Genomic DNA, 20,872 nt, shown 5'->3' on the forward strand with positions numbered 1-20,872 from the left:
TGATGCTACAAGGTGAGAAAATAAAGCCACCGCTGAACATGTGAACACTTAGAAGAAAGAGAAGGCTGGTGCCACCAAGTACAGAGCAGTATGGATTAGGAATAACAGTTTAGGGGTTTTCCTTAAAGATTCTCACAGTGTTTCTCAGCCTGACGCATGGGAGCTTACACCGTCTGTGGGGAGGCACACATGGGGATGATTCTCCAAAGAGGGGTAGGGAATGTGTCTCTAGGGACTCATTCAAAATCAGGGCCAGGGGAGTGAAACTTGTGTAGGAAAATGATTGCATTATGCCCCTGGCAACTGCTTCTGTCTGTATCACCCTGTGTGGAAATCATAGAGTAGACCCTGTTCTTCCATGTTGCCCCTGTGAAAAAGAGAGAGAATTTAGATTCCTAGACACCTCAGTGTTTATGGTAATTGCTTCAGATCCTCTAAAGATCCTTGTAGGTGAAAGCCAACACAAAGCCTGTGGTCTGTACTGTAGGACCACAGCACTGGGTTCCTGAAAGGCAGGTCTGGCAGGCTCACTCTCTATGGTCATTTTCAAAGAAATGTCACTCCCCAACATGACATGCTCCCTAATTTCCTCCTACCTCACTGACTGTGCCCTTTTAGTTCTTATTGCTAGTTCCCCCTCAGCTCTCCTATCTCCCAACAGTGGACCTTGATGCCAGGATACATCCTCAATCTCTTTTGCTGGTGATCCCTTGGTGATCTCCTTCAGGCTTTCAATACATTTGTATGTAAACGAATCCTGTCTTCCCTGAACTCCAAAGTCATATCTCCAATTGTGTAGTAAGCATCTCCAAATGGATCCCTAATGTATACCTCAAAACGAAATACATCCAAAATTGAAATCACAATCCTCTATAAATTGGACAAACCACTTTTCCACTTGTCAGAGAATTGGGAAGGACAAAAGCGTTGGAGCCATCCTTGATCCTCTCTTCATACCTATATGAAATTTCTGAACATTCTTATGGCTCACATTTCAAGATAAACCCAAATCTGACCATTTCTCACTGCCTGTGTTGCTATTACTATGCTCCCAAACCATCACTGCTCACCTGAATTATTGCAGTAACCTCCTGACTGGTTTCCCTGCCTCTGTCGTTTGCCCTTTATAGTTCATTCCACAAGGCAGCCAAAATGACTACCTTAAACACTTTTACTTTTTAAGTGAAAGTCAGATCAAGTCTCCCCTCTTCTCAACCTTTCTGTGGTTTCCACTTTTCTCAAAGGAAAATGCAAAATCCTTACTCTAGCCTGGTCTCTTTAATATCTCCATTGCACCCTGCGCACCGGACCCCTTCCTAAATCAGACCTGCTTTTGCTTCAGGCCTTTACATGCTCTTCCCTTTGCCTGGAATACAATTCCCTGCACAATTGCCTTTCTTCCTCCCTCACTTGCCTCAAGTCTTTATTCAAATGACTAAGGCCTTCCCTGACCTTAACCTTTAAAATGCCAAGTCCTCATTTCTCAGTTTCCTCTATTCTTAGTGGAAAAAAAAAAAATGATCATGCTTTTATATGCAGTACTACTTATTACCTTGTGTCTAATATGTCACCTTTCATGACAGTGTACGTTTCCTGAAAGCAGGAATTGTCACCTCTTATTTCATCGATAATATCCACAACATCTAGAATGGTACCTGATGCATATAGGTGCTAATGAAAAAACTTGCATAAATGTGTTCTGGGTATAATAGAAGGCACTGGAATAAAACAGGCACTCACAATTTTTGAAAGGAAACAGCCTAAAGGTCTTAAAAGCACAGTGTAATAATTCCTATAAAAAAGTGTATGTAAGGGAGCTCAATGGAATGGGTAGTCATTTCTGGCTGGGGGTTTAACCTGAGCTGGAAGAATGAGAATGTATCCAAGCAGGGAACTCCCATGGGCAGAAAGCAGGTACTCTGTAGAGATGAGTTTAATTAGATTGAAAGGCAAACTCTTTCAGCATCCTGATTCTTGGCCTGCTGTCGATTTCAGTGGCTGGGACAGGTCAGAGGAGGAAGGTTAAATAAGAGCAGAGCTTGTCTCTCAGTGTATATGAAGGCCGATTCCCTCCATTCCTTCAAATCCACTTCTGCTTACCCATCCTTAACAAGACTGCCCTATATTTTTTTGAAAGTGATAAAAAGTCATGTATCAAAAGAAAGTGTACACTCTAAGATCCAAATGTCTTAGATTTTTATAATTTTATGCTTTAATGAATTAAGCTTTGATGTTCAGTTTCTTTCTATATCTAAAACAAATGCAGTACAATTTCTTGACAACACTGTAGACCAAGCCTGCAAACAGGTTTTTAACCTCATGATCCCTATTACCCATGGAAATATCCTTGTAAATAATGATTTACAGGATAGCTCCCAGAATTACATCCCACCAACATGTGGGTCAAATTGTAAAGCAAGTATACGAAGCCCTTCCATGCCCTGAATCATTGCCTGTGTCGCAGGAATTGTGCAAACACTTTCAGTATCCTGTTTTATAGGATATGGACAGATGCTACTGTCCACATTGTCTAGATGAGTTAACTCTGGCTCAGAAATGAGTCTCCAGTTGCTTTGGCAGTCTCAGGAAAGCACAGTTGTATAATATCCTGAATGACAATATGAGTTTTTTAAAAAAGGTTGTATGATGTAATATTAAACTAGGATTCACGTGCTGGCAAAATAGTCACTCACTTCTACCCCCACTAGTGAATGGAAATATAGCAGCATCCCATGAATGCCACGGGAAGGTGGCCAGCCTGCTTCATTGGGAGACAGCAGAACCATGTTGTGACCAAGCCTGTCTGACTTAGTGGGGGCTGGGATAGCTGGGCAGGAGGGGTAATTTCTCAGAAGCTCTGGTAGTGAATAGGAAGGAAAGAACAGGTGTGCATAGAAGGGGTTGGGTTACAGGAAGAGACATGCGGCACTTGTAGGCTTCATTGTTAGTTGAGTACTTCTAAATCAGGCACAGCCTTTAAAAGCAAGTTATTTCTGATTCAATAGGATTCTCAGCTGCTAAAAAATTTCACAGATTTGTGTGTGTGCATATATATACTTACGCATACACATATAGAGAGATATTACACATACATTTATATACACATAATTATGATAGTATATCAAAGTAGGTGACTTCTAAGTCAATACTCACTTCATTATTTTAACACTTGATCCTCCTTTTAAATATTACTCCAAGCATGGCAGCTAGTTCTGTGAAATGATTCATAGTATGTTTTGGGAAGTTGAGAAGGATAAATGGAAGCATTGCAAATATCAGACAATTCTTTTTCATAACAAAGCCCTTGTGTATATCTGTAGGTTTCTAGTTTTTCAGTCCAGGGTACTAAGAAAGCAGCCTACATTTATGGACCAAATATCAGCATTCTGGTAAATGTGAAGAAATAAAATTGGCATTTTTGGATAGTAGTCATAAAACAGCCACATACTCTTAAAAAGTCTTTTGTCAGTAACTTTAAAAGCCAAAAAATTACCATAGTACTCATATTACTTGATGAAGTTGTGTTTGTATATATGCTGTTTTGCTTTGTTTCCCCTCAGTGGGTGTATCTTTAACTCATACTGTTGTGTCTGTGTCTCCTTTTTAAGTTGCTCAGTGTCTTTATTTCGGTTAATCTTCGACTATCTAATTGTGCCCTCCCCCCTACACACACTCTTAATTTCCATTCTTTCCCCAGCCTCCCTGCCTTCCTTCGTTTTGATCGCCTCCATCTCACACACTTTCTCCCTCTCTCTCACCTTTCCTTCTTTTCGTGGTATCTTTTCTTCTTCTGCAAATTTCTATTCTAAATGTTCATACTAGGCCCACCTTACTCGAAATTGAGAAACACATTCTTTTGAACATTGAGAAATATCTGTAGTAGAAACTACAACAGAAATTGCCAGTAAAAGAAACCAGTGAATAATGAAAAGGTCAACATTAATAAAATTTGTTCTCGATGACAAAAATAATATGACTCTCCTTCTTACTAAAAAAATATGAAATAACAATACCTAATAAAACTATTTATCCATAAATTTTACCTAGAAGTAATGAATTAGTTATATTTCAAAGAGAAATCACTATATTAGTTTCTAATATGTAAGATATGATTATAACTATCTATTACATGTAAAACATTTAATTCTTACATCAAATTTTTGAACTTATATTAAGCTCCATTGTCTGTCATTCTCAATAACCATTCAGAGCCTGCTCCTTAGAAAGAGTTATGTATGCGTACCTTGGAAAAAAGAGAAAAATGTTCATATGAGAGAACAGAAGGACACCTATGCTTTATTCATTACAGTACTAATTAGACCTTTGTGTTTCCTTATCTTCATGTCAAGCCCTACTAAATTAACTCACTTTTACTTATGTGGCCCCAGCCTGAGTGCTTTGTGAGTGATTGACCCACAGTAACAAAGAAGCTCCAACCCCATCATTAGTTAATGATTTTTACTTTGTGAAGAAATGAGATAATTTTTGTTAATAAGGATGTATGCATCACAAACATAAATAGGAACTTGGTATTTGATGGCTTTGGACATGGTGCTAAATAGAGATAATTTCTTTGTAAATTGTTCACGGTAAACATTTTTTCCCCTCTGAGTTGTCTGGCTAATTCACATGATCTTGAGTTTATTCACATGATCACAAATTAAATATTAATCACCTTTGTTAATTTTGTTTGAAACTAATTTAGAACAGATGTTTTTCTATGTGTACTTTGCAATCACTGTTGCCTATTCCATTCTGATGTTCCCATTCAAAAATGAGAGTTGAAATAAGATTTTTGAAATGCAATTTTGCCAGTGCCTAGAGAGTGGTTCTGCATTCTACTCACCAATCTCCATTAAGTCTTAAAGTTCTCATTCTGATTTTTTATTACGTTTATTGAGGCGACATTGGTTAATAGCATACAAGTTTCAAGGGTACAGTTCTATAATACATCTTCCCCATTATCTAGTCTCCCTCCACCACCATATATTTGACCTCGTTCACCCTCTTCATCCTCCATACTGTTGTCTGTGTCTGTAACTTTGTTTGCTTGTTCATTTGTTGCTGTTTTTTATTCCTCATATGAGTGAAATCATACGGTTCTTGTCCTTTTCCACCTGACTTATTTCGCTTAGGATGATACTCTCAAGATCCATCCACGTTGTTGCAAATGGCAGTATTTCATCCTTTTTTATGACTGAGTAGTTGTATTCCACTGTGTGTGTGTGTGTGTGTGTGTGTGTGTGTGTGTGTCACAGCTTCTTAATCCAACCACCCATTGAAGAACTCTTAGGTTGTTTCAATGCCCTGGCCACCGTCAATAATGCTGCAGTGTCATTCTGATTATTAAATAACTGCAATTCATTTTGATCTCTAAGTTTTATGATGAAGTAAACTGTTTCTTCTTTCTTTAAAAGTGTGCCTGGAAGGGTTCTATTTCTCCTCAAACTGCAGAAAGTGCTTGTACAGTGCCTAGATGATCACAACAAATACTCCCTGACCTCTAGGAAGCTTGAAGAACTGTGCTACATACATATGTAAACTATAAATTAGCATAGATAAAGTATAAATAAGTTTCAAATTCAGGGAGAAGACTTACAAAAATGAGAGCTGAAGTAGGATTTTTTTTTTTTAATTTTATTTTATTAAATTTATTGGGGTGACAATTGTTAGTAAAATTACATAGATTTCAGGTGTACAATTCTGTATTACATCATCTATAAATCCCATTGTGTGTTCATCACCCAGAGTCAGTTCTCCTTCCATCACCATATTTTCGATCCCCCTTACCCTCATCTCCCACCCCCCACCCCCCGCCCCCCTTACCCTCTGGCAACCACTAAACTATTGTCTGTGTTTTGATGTTGTTACTCACCAAGCAACATAAAATAGGATATTGATAAAATGGCAAGACAAATAAAACTTTTGTGTATCATTCATGGGGGTGATTTGAAAATAATATGAAGATACTTGTACTTGTATTTAATATTTCTTTTTCTTTCAAATTTGAGATTTAGAGTTTAAAATCCTTACCCCCAGTGAAAAGGTGAGCCAACATTGCTGGTTCCTCCACCAAAAGTTGGAGGTACCCTGGCAGACTGTGCAGTCTTAAGACCCAGCCTAGGGGTGTAGGAGGGAGGAGGAAGGAGCAAGGGTACCTCTCAACCTATTATTACTTAAGCAGCATTTAAGTTTTTTGCTTTTTTAAATCTCACCATCTTTGCTAGTATATGCTGCTAACAAAATTTCTGCTGGTGGCACAATTTCTGTATAAAATTATATAAAATACTATGCTGGTGAAATTAAATGAGGGCAAACTTTATTTTCCTTCAAAATGAGGTATTTGTGAATACACAAACAACGAATGTATATAGTTTTACAACGTACATAATATGCAAAAATGCAGTGTTTTTATCTCCATTATGAAATTTCACAGCTCTCTCTCTCTCTCTCTCTCTCTCTCTCTCTCTCTCTATATATATATATATATATATATATATATATGTGTGTGTGTGTGTATTTACATATATATATATATTTACATATATATATTTACATATATATATAATTTTTGGTTAGGAATACAAGCTTCAAGTTAAAAAAAATTCAGATTATTGACTAATTAAAGTAAAAAGAGTCACTTTGAATTCGATTCTACAAATGCATTTAACTTGAATTGTCAAGGTTCTATATTATTCAACTATATTTAATTTTTCAGCAGATACAATCTATAATAAAATATCATAGATCAACTAAGATGATGCAATAATCTTAACGTTTTTTAAAGTAATCTTAAAGTTTTTTAAAGTAAGGCATATTTTAAATATCTTCTCAAATATAATCATTATTTTTGCAAAGCACTTATGAAATGTGTGAATTTTGTTTTTGTATTACTTCATGATCAAAAGAAGATCATTTATGTTTAATTTTTCTTAGTACCTTTAATTTTATACTATTTGACAAAATTAATATAAGATCACATATATTTTATTGTTTTTTTTATACTTAAGAGAAAGTAAATTAAAATAACAGCCTGGCTTTAATGAAGCCAAATTTACAAGCAAACAACAACAAATATCCTTTTGTATTTAACTTCTTTCTAAATTCTTTCAGTATCCGGATTTTAAAATCCATAATGATCATCTCTTTGCTGTCTTTAATTTTCTAATTTTATGTTAATATAGTCAACTTCTTTTTTTTGGGGGGAATCCCTATGATCCATCATATTATATTTCAGAAAAGGCCAATGAACTATTTATATATTGCATGACTGAGATGTGGCTATACATTAACTGAATTCTTTGATCAATCCATAGGCCATTAAAAGGAGATCAATGGTACCCTTATTTTTAACTGAGATACATTGTCTTTGGGTATAAAGCAGAGATAATTTAAAGTTTATATTAGAGTGTACTCCTGATGCTGGTGTATTATTTTGTATTTTAGTTAATTATTAAATAGTTGTTTCTTTAAAATTTTTGGTTCATGAGAGGATTGAATTATCTTTAAAACTATATGATTGTTCTGTATTCCTGGAGAGCAGAGTTTGGGATTGATTAGTTCCTAATGTCCTGGTTATTTGGTCAATCTTTTTATGGACGAACTGGGATTTCTTGACTTACTTGATACTGTTAACTTACCTCCTGTCTCTCTTTTGGCTGTCTGGAAAAAGCACATCGTCAGTGGTGATGGGAACTAGCAACAAAAGCTTGCACAGATCAGTGAACTCTTGTTTCAAGGAGGGTGGGACAGGCACATCATCTGTACATTCAATGGATGGCTTTTTGAGACATCTCCTAGAGAAAGGCAATTCTCTAGGTTCATGTTTGCACCAAAGTCATGTTTATATGCTCATATCTGCGTGGAGTTCAACTTCAGTGAGCATGTACTCAACATGTGTAAAGACACAGGCCTTCTATTACACACAGGAGATATCAAATGGACAAGAAACAGTCTCTGCTTTCTTGCAGATGTTTCCAGGTTACTAGGAGAAAGAATTACCATTCAGAGGGTTATGTTTTATACTCATGCTAAATGTCAAACACTATGTGGCATAGAAGCAATGTGTCTTGACACTGTTGCTGGAAGGACATCCCAAAGGAGGATATGTTCATCTGGCACAGGAGGGCAGCAGGAGATTTGTGGGAAGTGTTCTTAGTTCCATTTAACTATTACCTCACGATTTAGAGCAAATTTTTATTATTATTACTACTATTATTATCATCATCATTATTAATATGTGGCTCTTTTATGAAAAAACTGGTGTGAATATTATGCAATTAATTAATCATTCATAAAACTTAATCCCAATTAAATAAGGAGAAAACATCTATTAGCTCTGGCCTTATGGGAAAAAAAATTCTCCCCTCTAATAAACCTGATGTTATCAAATAACCTTGCCAGTGTAATCAGTGTTCCATAACAGCAAACCAACCATTGATAAATAGCAACAACTTTGATGAATTTATGACAAGAGTAATAGGAGAAGCTTAAATTATAGGTTTACTGTTGGGCATGCTATAGCTTGGCATAGCTCTGTAAATATGAGCATGGTCACAAGTTTCTAAAACATAGCTGAGAGAGCTGACTTATGAACTTCAGGGACTGTGCTTGAAGAATGAACAATATCTCTATAATCCTCACTGCATAAAAATAAATTTGTCATTTATGATAGCCTTTAACTCTCTTAGAAATCATGAGCCTTCTTTCAAATGAACATGTGACTTTAACTTTTACCCAGGCTGCTGTCTCCTGATTTCCTTAAAGTGCAGTCAAATAGTTGTTGCAGGTTGCCAATTGTCAGGGTATCCACAGCACAGAGTGCTGGGTCAGAGGGCTTTAGGAAGCAAAGTGACCACCTCCTAAATTAAAACAATTAAAAAATGCAGAGAGAATATAGCATTGCATCTCATGTGACATCATGTATGGGGGACAAATGACTATACATTGCATAAATTCTTACCAGAAATGATTTAGGCATTTAGGATAATTTGTTCATTTTGTGAAATGTGCAGTGAGGAAATATTGAAGGCTCAACTTCCTAAAGCATAATATTAAGACTACATTTTCTTTTTTTTAATGAGGTTTTTAGATTTCAGTAGGTGGTATTTTAGATCATTAAAAGGAAGCTTATCTGTTAAAACACATGGAGAAGAGTACCCATCCTGTCTACTTCATTTCTGACCTAGCTCTCTCACATTTCCTGTGTCTCTCATTTCAAATTTAATTGCGTATTCTCTCTTATTAGTTATTGTTGTCTTGTGTTTACTTTCTTTCCATAAGTTAGATTATGAGTTCTTAGCAAAGACAGGTCATGTCTCACATTTTTATATGTTTTGTTATACTGAGATAATAAACTCCTTGGAAAAGTCACTGAAATATGTCAATCTATTTCAGATTTTAAAATTGAAAATACAATGATAAAGATTCACCCCAGATGGATATCCCAGTAGAGCAATATGAAAACCATATGTCAAAATAATACCCTGTTTTGTCAAATAAAATAGCATATTTCTCCACCATTGGTCTTTTAAGTCAAATGCATCAATATCTCTTGGCTTCCTAAATGAACAATAATGAATTCTGTCTCCTTCTTTTGCTTCAAATGGAGCAAAGAGCAAAAAACAAAAACTGCAGCCATGATCATGTACCTTCTAGACCATCAGAACAGACTATAAGAGGGACTGTATCTAAGTCCTGTAGGTCAAGAGCGAGCTCCAAAGCTCCCAGCTCTTCTAGCCTAGCCACTACTACCTGCCCTTGCCCCACGTTAGGTTCCCTGAAAAACAGACTGAGACAGGAATTTTGACACAATGCTTTTGGAGGCATGCTCTTGACATCAATACCTGTTAGCAGAAAAGGAAGCAGGACTGGGCAGTGTGAGAAGTTGAATTATAACACAATTGCAGCACAAGTCTCAGCCATTCTTACTGGGAGCTCTGGGGCTGAAATTGCTCTTCACAGTTTTTTCTGTCTTAAGGCAAGGTTGAATATGGGCTGTCCCCATGAGGCTGTGATTTGGAGGTAGAGCGTTCTCTGACTGAGGGCAATTCCCAGAAATGGATTCAGCTAAGATCCATTAGCTTCCAACACTCTCATCAGGTGGGGGAAATTAATACCTTAGTCCTGCAGTGGGGAGGGGTTAGTGGCATGCCACAGTATCCACTACAGTGTACTTTTTCACAGTTCAAATTCACTTACTTTGCATATTAAGTTCACTGCCTATTTACTCTTCTATTCAATCTCTTCATCCTTGCCAAGTACCTCTGCTAATCTAGATGGTTTACTTGGCAGCCTGACTCAGACCTTCATCCTTAAGGGATTTGAGACCCTGGTCACCATGACTTTCAGAGTCTCTGGCTGCAGGACATGTTGATTTGCTGTCAAGTGTGTGCCAGAAAGAAGTAGGAGTCACCTCAGCAGATCACTTGAGTGCCAAATGTATTCTTCCCTGTCACCAAAATGGAATGGCAACCTTCCTAGTCCCAATGATCAGGGTCAATTACTCCTGCCGGGATGTTGACTCTGTTCCTTGCCTTTTGATCTCTAAACACAAGAAGTCCAAGTGACTGAGAGGCAGTCAGAGTTTAAAGTTTATTCGAACTCATACTATGTACCCCAGTGGAAGTGTTCTCCTTTTGGGGACTATGATCATTAGACCCACAGAGCCAAGATTTGGAGCAAGGGATGTACAAATCCTTCGGGTTAGTGACTGAGAGGCTGGGAAACCAAGCCACTCCTAATTTCATCTTAGTTCTTGGACCCATCTATTCAAATTATCCAGGATATAGCATTATATAATGATTATTTAGAGTGCATATTGCCTTATATAATGATTATTTAGAGTACATATATATATAGTATATATGAATTGCAAATATTTTTCCCCACTCTGTGGCTTACTTTTTTCACTCTTATTGGTCTTTTAAAAACTGTTTTGAAGAGTATTGTAATATATATATATATATATATATATATATATATATATATATATGTATGTATTTATATATATACACATATATATATACATATATATGCACGTATATATCATAAAGAAAAGAGCTCAATGAATCTTTGCAACCTGAACATGCTTATGTAAACACATCAAGAACAGAATATTGATAGGAAGCTCCATTTACTGGTTATCTTTAGGTGAATAAAAACTTAATTTTAATGTGGTCTACTTTATCAGGATTTTTTTTCTTTTGAATTGTGGATTTTGTAAACTGGTTAAGAAATCTTTGTTAAAGTCGTGAAAATGTTGCCTCACATTTTTTCCTAGAAGTTTTATTGTTTTACAGTGCATGTTCTAAATCCAAAATCCTTCTGAAATTCTTTGTCGTAAGGTAGAAGGCAAGACTTTTTTTTTAGAGCTAGATATCCAGTTAAGCTAGTGTTATTCATTGAAGAAATAATCCTTTCCCCAGTGACACCTTTGTCATAAATTTACCATATACAAGAGCTGACAATTAAGTTCATGAACTCATCCTAGAAAAAGTACTACATACCTCATTGCTGAATATCACTACGGTCACCTTTGAAGTACTCCCCTTGGGAAGCTATGCACTGACACCAATTCCTAGTCCACCCTTCAAAGCAATTTTGGAACTCTTTTTGTGGAATGGCCATCGGAGCTGTCATCGTATTACCCTTGATGTTCTGAATGCCATCAAAATATCTTCCTTTCAATATTTCCTTTCTCTTTGGGTAAAGAAAGAAGTCACTGGGATCAGGTGAGTAAGGAGGGTGTTCCAATATAGTTATTTGTTTACTGGCTAAAAACTCCCTCACAGACAGTGCCGTGTAAGCTGGTGCATTGTTGTGATGCAAGAGCCATGAATTGTTGGCGAAAAGTTCAGGTCGTCTAAGTTTTTCACACAGCCTTTTCAGTACTTCCAAATAGTAAACTTGGTTAACTGTTTGTCCAGTTGGTTCAAATTTATAATGAATAATCCCTCTGATATAAAAAAAAGTTTAGCAACATTGTTGCAACAAGTTCTCAAACTTAATTGCCAGGTCTCATATGCGTGGGCTTATTTCTGGACCCGAAAGATAGAACGTCTGTTCTGTTCCATTTGTCTATTTGTTTATGCTTGCACCAATAACACCACATCTTAAGTGCTACAGATTAATGATAAACTTTGACATCCAAATCTGTAACTCTTCTAACTTTGTCGTCATTCTTCTTCAAGATGGTCTTTGCTGTTCTTGGTTCTTTTTATTTTCATACAAATTCAGAATTAACTTATTAATTTCTAAACAGAAAATTATTCTAGAGATTTTATTTGGGATTGCATTGAATGTAATAGATAAATTTGAGAGAATTGAAATCTTGCAATACTGAGTCTTTTATTCCATGAACATTTTATATTTCTCCATTTACTTAAGTCTTCTTTAATTTTCTCAAAATGTTATTTGTTTTATATGAGTTTTACACGTCCTTTGTTATATTTATTCCTAAGTATTTCTTACTTCTATGTATTATAAGTGGTTTTACATTTTTTATTATTTTCATAATTTTTTTATTGCTGGTTTATAGAAGTTCAAATACGTTTTTAATAATGCCCTCACTAAATTTGCTTCCTTATTTTAATATTTTATCTGTAGATTATTTTTGGTTTTCCTCAATCGTGTCTCTGAAAAAATAATAGTTTATTTTTTTCTTATTTAATCATCAGACCTTTGTGTGTGTTTTTTTCTTTCTTCATTCAAATTCATAGTTCCTGATCCCTTTTAATGAGTCTGTAGTATTCTGCCTAATTACAAGAAACCAGTAGGAATACCCACTATGAATTTTCCATGGAAATACTAGAGCATGCAAATAGTTTCCTTGGTTTCAGGGATTAATAACTTTCATTTATTTTTCTGTTATATTCTTTGGGGGTGCGGGTATGCTCAGACTATATCTATTGCTGAAGCTACATTTTAAAAAATTTGTTACATATCTTCTAGTAACTTGCACTGAGAATTTATTACTGTGGAAAATAAGCTGAAAAACTGTTCTGGAGCCCAGTTCTTATTGGACAGATTTTGGGGTTTCACAGTTTCCTAATTTGTTATATTTTTTGAGACCTGAAGGGTTAATGAATTTGACTTCTAAACACAATTCCAGCACTAAGTATATTATTAATGTTATTTAATTGTTGTTTTCCTCAGTCATTTTTTAATAATATTTTACCCACACGTTTTCATCAAATGGAGTATGATTTCAAATTAGAATTTGAGTTTCTAAATGGAAGCATTTCTCAAATATGTAACTAAAAATTTCCCTTGGGTAAAAATACAGATCCTTTAAAGATATTTTAATAAAACAAAAACCACAGATATGAAATATAGTGTTGACAGGTATTTGGTGTATTGATAAAGTTCCCTGGAGGACTCTGAATGTTTAAAGCAACAGTTTGATTGAATAGAACAATAAATGCAGTGGTGAGTGTATTTTCTCTCTTTCTTTCTCATCTACTAGAAAAATATAGATAATAGAGCTCATTTATTTCCTTAACATTTCCGAGCTCCACAGATGGGAAAGCACAACCCAGTGGAAATTATTTCTGGCAACCTTGAGAAGATATGTTAGCAATTTGTGGCATTTCTTTCAGTGACATGTAAAGCATGGCTTTCCCTCATTGCAGTGTCACAGTGAAGTGTCACAATAAAGCCAAAATAGTGTGCCCTCAGGGAAAACTAGAGAAAGGGACCATTTTCCATGCACACACAAAGGGTAATATTTATTATAAGTCCTTTCATTTTAGCTTCAAATGCTGCCTGGGCCATGGCTACTTTGCAATGGAGAAAAATGTACAGAGTGTGAGATTTAAAGAAAATGTTATGTATAAATCTAACATAATTTATGTAAATATAAATAATATGTAAAAAAAGAACATGCATTCATGGACATACAATTATGCGTATGTCTGCACAGTGTGCCAGGGAGAGCATTTGTGAGGTTGCATAGTAGCGACATCAGCCTGAGGTTGATGGAGTCCAAAGAGCACTGAGCTGGGAGTCAGAACAGCTCTAAGTTGACCTATTTTTGTCCTTACCAGCACAGAAGTTATCTACTTTATCTACAACTTGTGATATAAAAAGAACTATCCATGTTTGATGGATAAAGAATTTGATGTTCCAAAAAATTCAATTGTTTGTCACAGATTGCACAGCTAATATATTATTTAAGGAAATTCATACACAGTTAATATCAAACACAATAATTTATTTTAAGCTAAATTTGTAGGTTGGTGCAAAGGTAATTGTGGTTTAAAAGGTTAAAAATAATTGCAAAATCTGCAATTACTTTTGCACCAACCTAATCCTTAAGATAAAACTTTATATGTTTCCTCCTTGCACAGTTATCATTTGGACCCAAGTACTGAACTTGATTTTTATTACCATTAAATGTCATCTCATTAGTTTCATTCTACTGTTCCAGATATGGACATTTTGAGTGTCTTAATTACATTTTGCAACATGTTTTTCATTGCTGCAGCTCAATAGCATCTCCAGATCTAATGAATGTCATATATATCTGCACCTGATAAAGCCCTGTAATAGGCAACTTCCTTCCACTTAGAGAAGTGACTCATTTATCCAGGTACTACTTCACCCAGTTGTCAAATGCAGATGGAAATTACCCAAATTAATTGTTCTAATCTGGCAACATGAAAGGGAGAGCATGAGCGTTGGAGCCCAGCAGAGTGGGATTCAAATATCAGCACCACCAACTACCAGATATGGGATTTCGGGAATGTATTTTGTCTTTATAAGTAAATTTGGATAATAATATTAACATCACAAAGTTTGTAAGTATCTTACAGGTAGACGTGCAGCCTCATTCATCACCCCAACCATTAAAGAAAGAAATGAATTTTTTCTGACTGACCAGTTCTTTTTAGAGACCCAGGTATCATTAATCAGTGTTTTCTGACACTGAAAAATCTTCATCTTCATAAACTTTCTCAGCCTCTTTCCACTTTCTTTCCCTGTTTTAATATCTGAATAATATTTGCCAGAAGCCTCTCTCATTTTATGTAAATCCTTTTGGTTTGAGATAATGGTTTACTGGTCTTACTTGTGTATTTTCTGAGTATCTTTGATGGAAACTCACTTGATTTAGGAGACTTTAACTGTAATAGTTTAGGGAACTTCTTGAACTCATTTCACATGACTAAGAAATTTATTTCCTTTTGATATGTTTCTTCTGTCCCTCCTCCTTCAAAGGTCAATCTCCTTGGCAAAGGAGGCAAGTGTAAAGCAGTTCTGCTTCTCTGTGCTCACTTTCATTACTTTATAACTGCATGTTATAGACTAATGTTCCTTGACAAACTGGCAGGTTCAGGCCATGTAGGTCTTCATTTGCTGCAGTCTTCTTTTAAAGGCATGTGTTTGCTGTCATGGTTATCTGGTTATATCCTCTTTTGCTCCATATTCTGTACATGGTCACTTTTAATTTGAGCTCATCAAAGAAATTTTGCAAAAGCATGTTTGTTTATTTAGTAACTACACTGCTCCCTCAGAATAATTTTAAATTCTCCTATTTTTAATCTTATTTTAGAAATTTCTATGCCTCTTGAATTATCTCTCTTTCTGGAATCATTTTTTTCTCCTAGAAGGAATAGCACTTTTTTCCTCTGAAGTTTTCATCTGTGATAATAATAAAATAATTTTCATGAATGGGCCACCATCTTTGCATTGATGTTTCTAAGAGAACAATTTAAGGCCTTTGTCTATTTAGCAATATTACTGAGTATTTCATCATTTTTAGTAATGGAGTAAGTAATATCTTACTGCTCTGAGTCTAAGATTCTCTCCTCTGAATCTTTTCATATAAAGCTGTTGCAAGTTTGTTCCTAGAGCATCTAATAAATATCTCTCATAGACTCACACGGTTGGCTAAACCCTCTGGTTTGCTGGATCTTGCCAAGAGAATGTTCGTGTTAACTTCAATACATAGAATGATCTACATTAATTCTGAGAGAGCTGTGTGTAAAAAAAAAAAAAATCCATTCTGAAAGGGCCACCCTCAGGAGCATATCCAAATAAAACCATATGAGAAGAGGAGTAAGAATAAACTGCTGTCCATTTTTGTGAATTCCAATCTTATTTCTCTTCCTTTTATGTGTTTGTTCTTTGTACCAAATTGGTAAGAATCAAAAAGCAAAATTCCATGTAGCATCTTTTCACCTTTTGTGTGTGTGCGTGTGTGTGTGTGTGTGTGTGTGTGTGACTGGACATGGGTTGATTGAATGTTCATAACTTGTCCCCTCCCTTTATGCTTCTTTCTTTCAAGTCAAAGCTCAGAAAGTGGCATCTAAAGTTTGATATGCAACTGTGGCAGAGATAAATAGTTTGGGTAGCAAACAGCTATTGAAGAACCTTGTGATTTATCCATACTGGACACTTTTTGTTGTTGTTTTGTTTTGTTTTGCTTTGTTTTATCTGGTGGTATATTTTTCACATTAGTTGTTTCTTAGGATTAGCAAACCAGTCAAATCTTGTTTCATCCCTCCCTAGTTATTTAGTATAGTGCCAAGCAAAGCACAGATTAACATATGCTTACTCAGGATTAAGGATGATTTTTTTAAAACTATTTTGATAGGCAGTAAAATAGAATCCACAGCTTATTCAATGGATGGGTTGTTAGTGCCAAAAGTGAACCCTAAACCTTTAGGACCAAGTTTCCACAGAGTTTAGATTATACTTCAGTAAAGTCAAAGGGCAAATAGCAGTAAACTATTTTACCAAGTTCTTGATTTATAATACCACATTCTCAATCACCACAGTGCTGCATATGATTGTTCCATGGTGAAGAAGAGGAGAGCTGAAGAACAGGCTCCGGGTGTCCCGGTCAACAAGAGAAAATCCCTGCTAATGAAGCCCCGACACTACAGCCCAAACATGGACTGCAAAGAGCGTGACACCAGGACTGAAGCAGAGGAGGAGGATGGTCTTCTGGAAACCAACAACCAACCTACCACAGGTAGCAAGGAGGAGTGCCCTAAACTTTTCATATGCCCTAGCACCAAAGACTCAGCCTTAATTTCTGTAGAACATACAGTCTGTGTGGTTCAAACCATATTCCAATTTGGAAACAAACCAAACACTTAATTTCACTCAGCATCCATTTACTGAGGGCCAATTTTTTTTATCAGTAACTGTGGAATATCTAAAGATAAGCACCAGAGGGTCCTTGACCTTTCTGAAGAAAATAAAAGGTACTAAGCCTTAATGTTGCAGAGTATCTTGACTCCCTAATAGGATGGATAACTAATGCCTGAAAGAACCATTCAAAATAAAAGGACACATTTAAGCTTCAACATATGACATATTAATAAAACATTTGTTTTTGTATTTTTGTTTTATAAACATGTAGTATAATTTACGCCCCCCCTCCCAAATATAATTGATGATAACACCATTGACCAATGCCAGTGGACTGTGACCTTAATATTTTCAACATTTTTAAAATAAATATTTATAGCAATGGATGGCAGAAGAGACCTAAATTTGGCAGTTTAGAGTCTCCTTCATTCAGAAAATGATACATTATAGAAAATTTATCACTGTGGCCATTATTTCCCAAATAAATCATTTTAATTTACCTATAGGCACACATCATGTTTCATTAATTCAATTCTTCAATCATTAATCAAGTGCTTTTGCATGCTAAGTGATATATAGTTACTATTTCAAAAATTTAGGATGTGTTTCTACCCAGTTCACAGTTAGTTCCGTTAGTCCCTGGTAGTCAGTGCTCCAGGAGTCAGAATATCACCTACTACTTTGTGCATGAGGCTGAAATTGAAGAACAACCAAAAAATTATTTCCCAGATAACCATGTTCCATAATCTAATTATCTCCAAGCTCTGACTACCTTTAGAAAGTAGACTGGGCTAAGTTTCTACAATGTTAAATCACAAAGTCACATTTCCAGAAATTACAGGCCACAGATGCTCCTATCTCTGGTCAAAAGAGAAAAACTCTAAGTTGTCTTCAGTCTTTGAGCACGTTCTCCCTCACTCTCTGGAGGGAAAGAGAGTAAGTTAGTGCCCAAGCCCAGTGTAAGGACTTTTCATCTCTTGGAGTACTCTGGGTACCCCAATGTCTTTACCTGGTCAGGTGTGTGCCCAATTGTGTCTTCAGCAGGCAGTTCAGATGATGAAGAGAAAATACAGTGCTCATGAAAGCTAAGCTCATGAGCTTGTGTCCATTTGATGGCAAAACTGCAGACCATACTGTCAACTGACTGTCTTTCAAGGACATTAAGGATGATGAACAAAACTGAGCAGATACACCTTAACTGGGGCAAAGATAAGACAAGTTTGCAAAGTACTACCAGGAGGTAGGACAAGTGCACACTTTCCCAATGCAGACAAGAAAAAGAAGGGTCACCTAACAGTGACATTAACCCAGTGTAGAGTCCCCAGTTTATAGCCACATGCTCATGATTAAGGAAAATCTGTCAGTTATAGGAGCACAAGGGGTTGAGATGATACTTTTAACCCATATTATCTCTCAACAAATAGCAAATAAGAGACAAGCCACTCAAATTTTAGAACTTTGAAAGACAATTTACTTCTTTAAGGCTTTTCTTCCCAGCAAGATTTACATATTAAAGAGGCCTGGAGAACTAATTTATCTATAAAAGTAACTCAGATAATTATAGAAACAGAACAAAAATCTAATTATAACGAAATCCAGTTATACTGAAGGAGTCAAAGTCAAAATATGTTGTGATTTTTAGAGGATTTTCTTTTGTTTAAGTTGTTTTAATGCAGAACAGCTGATATACGTGCAAGAATCCATTAGTATAGGCCTTCTAGGATTACCAGACACCTCAGAGTAGAGACTTTGGTTTAAAGCAATTAAACAAATGTGAACTTTCACATATTAGGCAAAAATGGTGTTTATTTTTTCACTCTTCAAGGAAAGTGTTAGCTCCAGACCCTTGAATCTCCCTTACACTTTGAAATTGCACTCAGGACTGAGAAAGGGTTGTCCTTGGTAACTGCCCAACTCTCTGACTGTCCCCAGAAGCAGACACTAGGAATTTCTTGACCTATATTGTTGTGGTATTAAGAAAGTAGATGTGGGTTTATTTGCTAGTTTTTGTTTTGTTGTTGTATTTGTTTTTATATATTTTTATTTATAATTTAGTGATCATTGTTTTTCTTTGAGAGTTAGCTGTCAATTGTATTCTAATATCTTTCCATAAATTCACTTTTGAAAATATTCAAACTTTTGAAAATAATAGTCGTTTGTATTCTGAACAGTTTCTCCTGACAGTTGCTGTACTTTGTAAACATCGCCCATGACATATAACATTTGTAGGTTGTGGGATCTGGGGGTTAGCTTGTTACAGAGGGACAAGCATAGAGCTGGGAGGCCCTGGCCCTGGTTCTGAATTTCACCCCCCCTGTTGGCCAGCTGTGTGATCTTGAGCAAGCCTTTAGCTCTTTAGAAGCATAGTTTCCTTTCTGTAAAATGGAGTAGAAAGTACCTTTTTTAGAGTTATTATGCAGATTAAACAAAATAAAGACTTGAACACCATGTCAGGAACACATGAGTTTATTGTCCTAAGATGCCTTTGGATCATCTAGTCATTGGATCATTGGATTATCCTCAGATTGAAGATGAGGATCAGGGACTCAGAAGACATGGGTCTGTTCAAGTCACACAGGCAGGTGGTGCTGGGCCAGCCACACGACCCCAGTCTCTGAACCTCACAGCCATAGCGGTTTCCCCTTCCTATTGCTCATTGTGCATTGACCCTCCAGTTTCCCCAGACAGTTGGTGAGCTTTGCCATAGCATGTGTGGCATGGGTGGTGACCTGGGCTGAGCCTTCCTTGCACTATGGACTGTGCCCTTTCACGGGGCTCAATTTCACTGCTTATTCTAAATGATAAACAGGCCCCATCTCACTTATGTGGAGGGTCCTACATTTCCTCTGCCATTACTATCTTCTAAAATAGTAAGGGAGAAGAGAGTCATTGTTTACTGAAAACCTGTTGGTTGTTATTTGCTTTCCATGTGCTCCCATCTGACCAGTGTGCCTCACTGTGAGAGTGAGGACAGCAGCATCAGAAAGGTTACGGGACCTGCAGAGTTTGCGCAGAGATAAACACCAGGCCCAGAATTAAACCAAGGTCCCTCTAATTCTAAAGGCAGGGATCTTTTAGTTATTTTGATGGCAAAAGCAGAAGGTAAATCAGTAGGCCACTGGGGAAAATAAAAACATAATAGCATAAAAAAAGTAGGCAGCCAATTACAAAGCTAGAAGAAACAAGTGCCTTGTCACAGATCTGTCAGTTTCAAAAGCTCACTCAACTTTTTTTTTTTTTTTTTTACTTAAAATTACAGTGAAAGCCAGGGAGAGGTGAATACATAGAAAGTTGGTTTGTAGGCTAGCAGAGCATCCCTGGAAACCATCGTGTGAGATGCACGTAGGCACCTCTATCGGCAGGACTCCTTTTTTTCCTGAAGAACAATTAATAAATATTTTCTTTTAGTATATAACACACAATTGAACCAAACAATTATGTAAACTGGAAATGACCCAAAATGCTAGCAGTTGGCAGCAGCACAGTGAAATGCATTGTCGTGCACATGTGCATTTTTGTCACTCCCGCCTCTCTGGTGATCTGCACTTAATAAGAATATTTTAAACTATGTAGCTAAGCAACAGAGGTAATTGTTGCTTTCTGGAGCTTTTGTTAGCACTCTAACACAGCCCAAATATGCATAATTAGGTATAATGTCTATAAATCATTATTGTACACATGTGGGTAGTTAAGTGGAGTGAGAGAATAGTTCAATGAATTGAGCATATTCACTGAAAATGCTTTTTATTTGTTTTCTGTAGTTCATAATACTTTA

At 36.2% G+C, this 20,872-nt stretch overlaps 1 protein-coding gene across 3 annotated transcripts in view; it reads left to right on the forward strand.

Annotated features, from left to right (window-relative positions):
• ST18 (ST18 C2H2C-type zinc finger transcription factor) overlaps nt 1-20,872 on the forward strand; it is a 109,035-nt gene that overhangs the window by 22,118 nt on the left and 66,045 nt on the right. For all 3 annotated transcript variants that reach the window (XM_074319326.1, XM_074319327.1, XM_019712586.2), the window contains one exon: nt 16,779-16,975. In XM_074319326.1, the coding sequence (XP_074175427.1) occupies nt 16,779-16,975 (197 nt within the window). The remainder of the gene's footprint in view (nt 1-16,778; nt 16,976-20,872) is intronic.

This window comes from Rhinolophus sinicus, linkage group LG14 (genome assembly GCF_036562045.2).
Source record: "Rhinolophus sinicus isolate RSC01 linkage group LG14, ASM3656204v1, whole genome shotgun sequence".
NCBI lineage: Eukaryota > Metazoa > Chordata > Mammalia > Chiroptera > Rhinolophidae > Rhinolophus > Rhinolophus sinicus.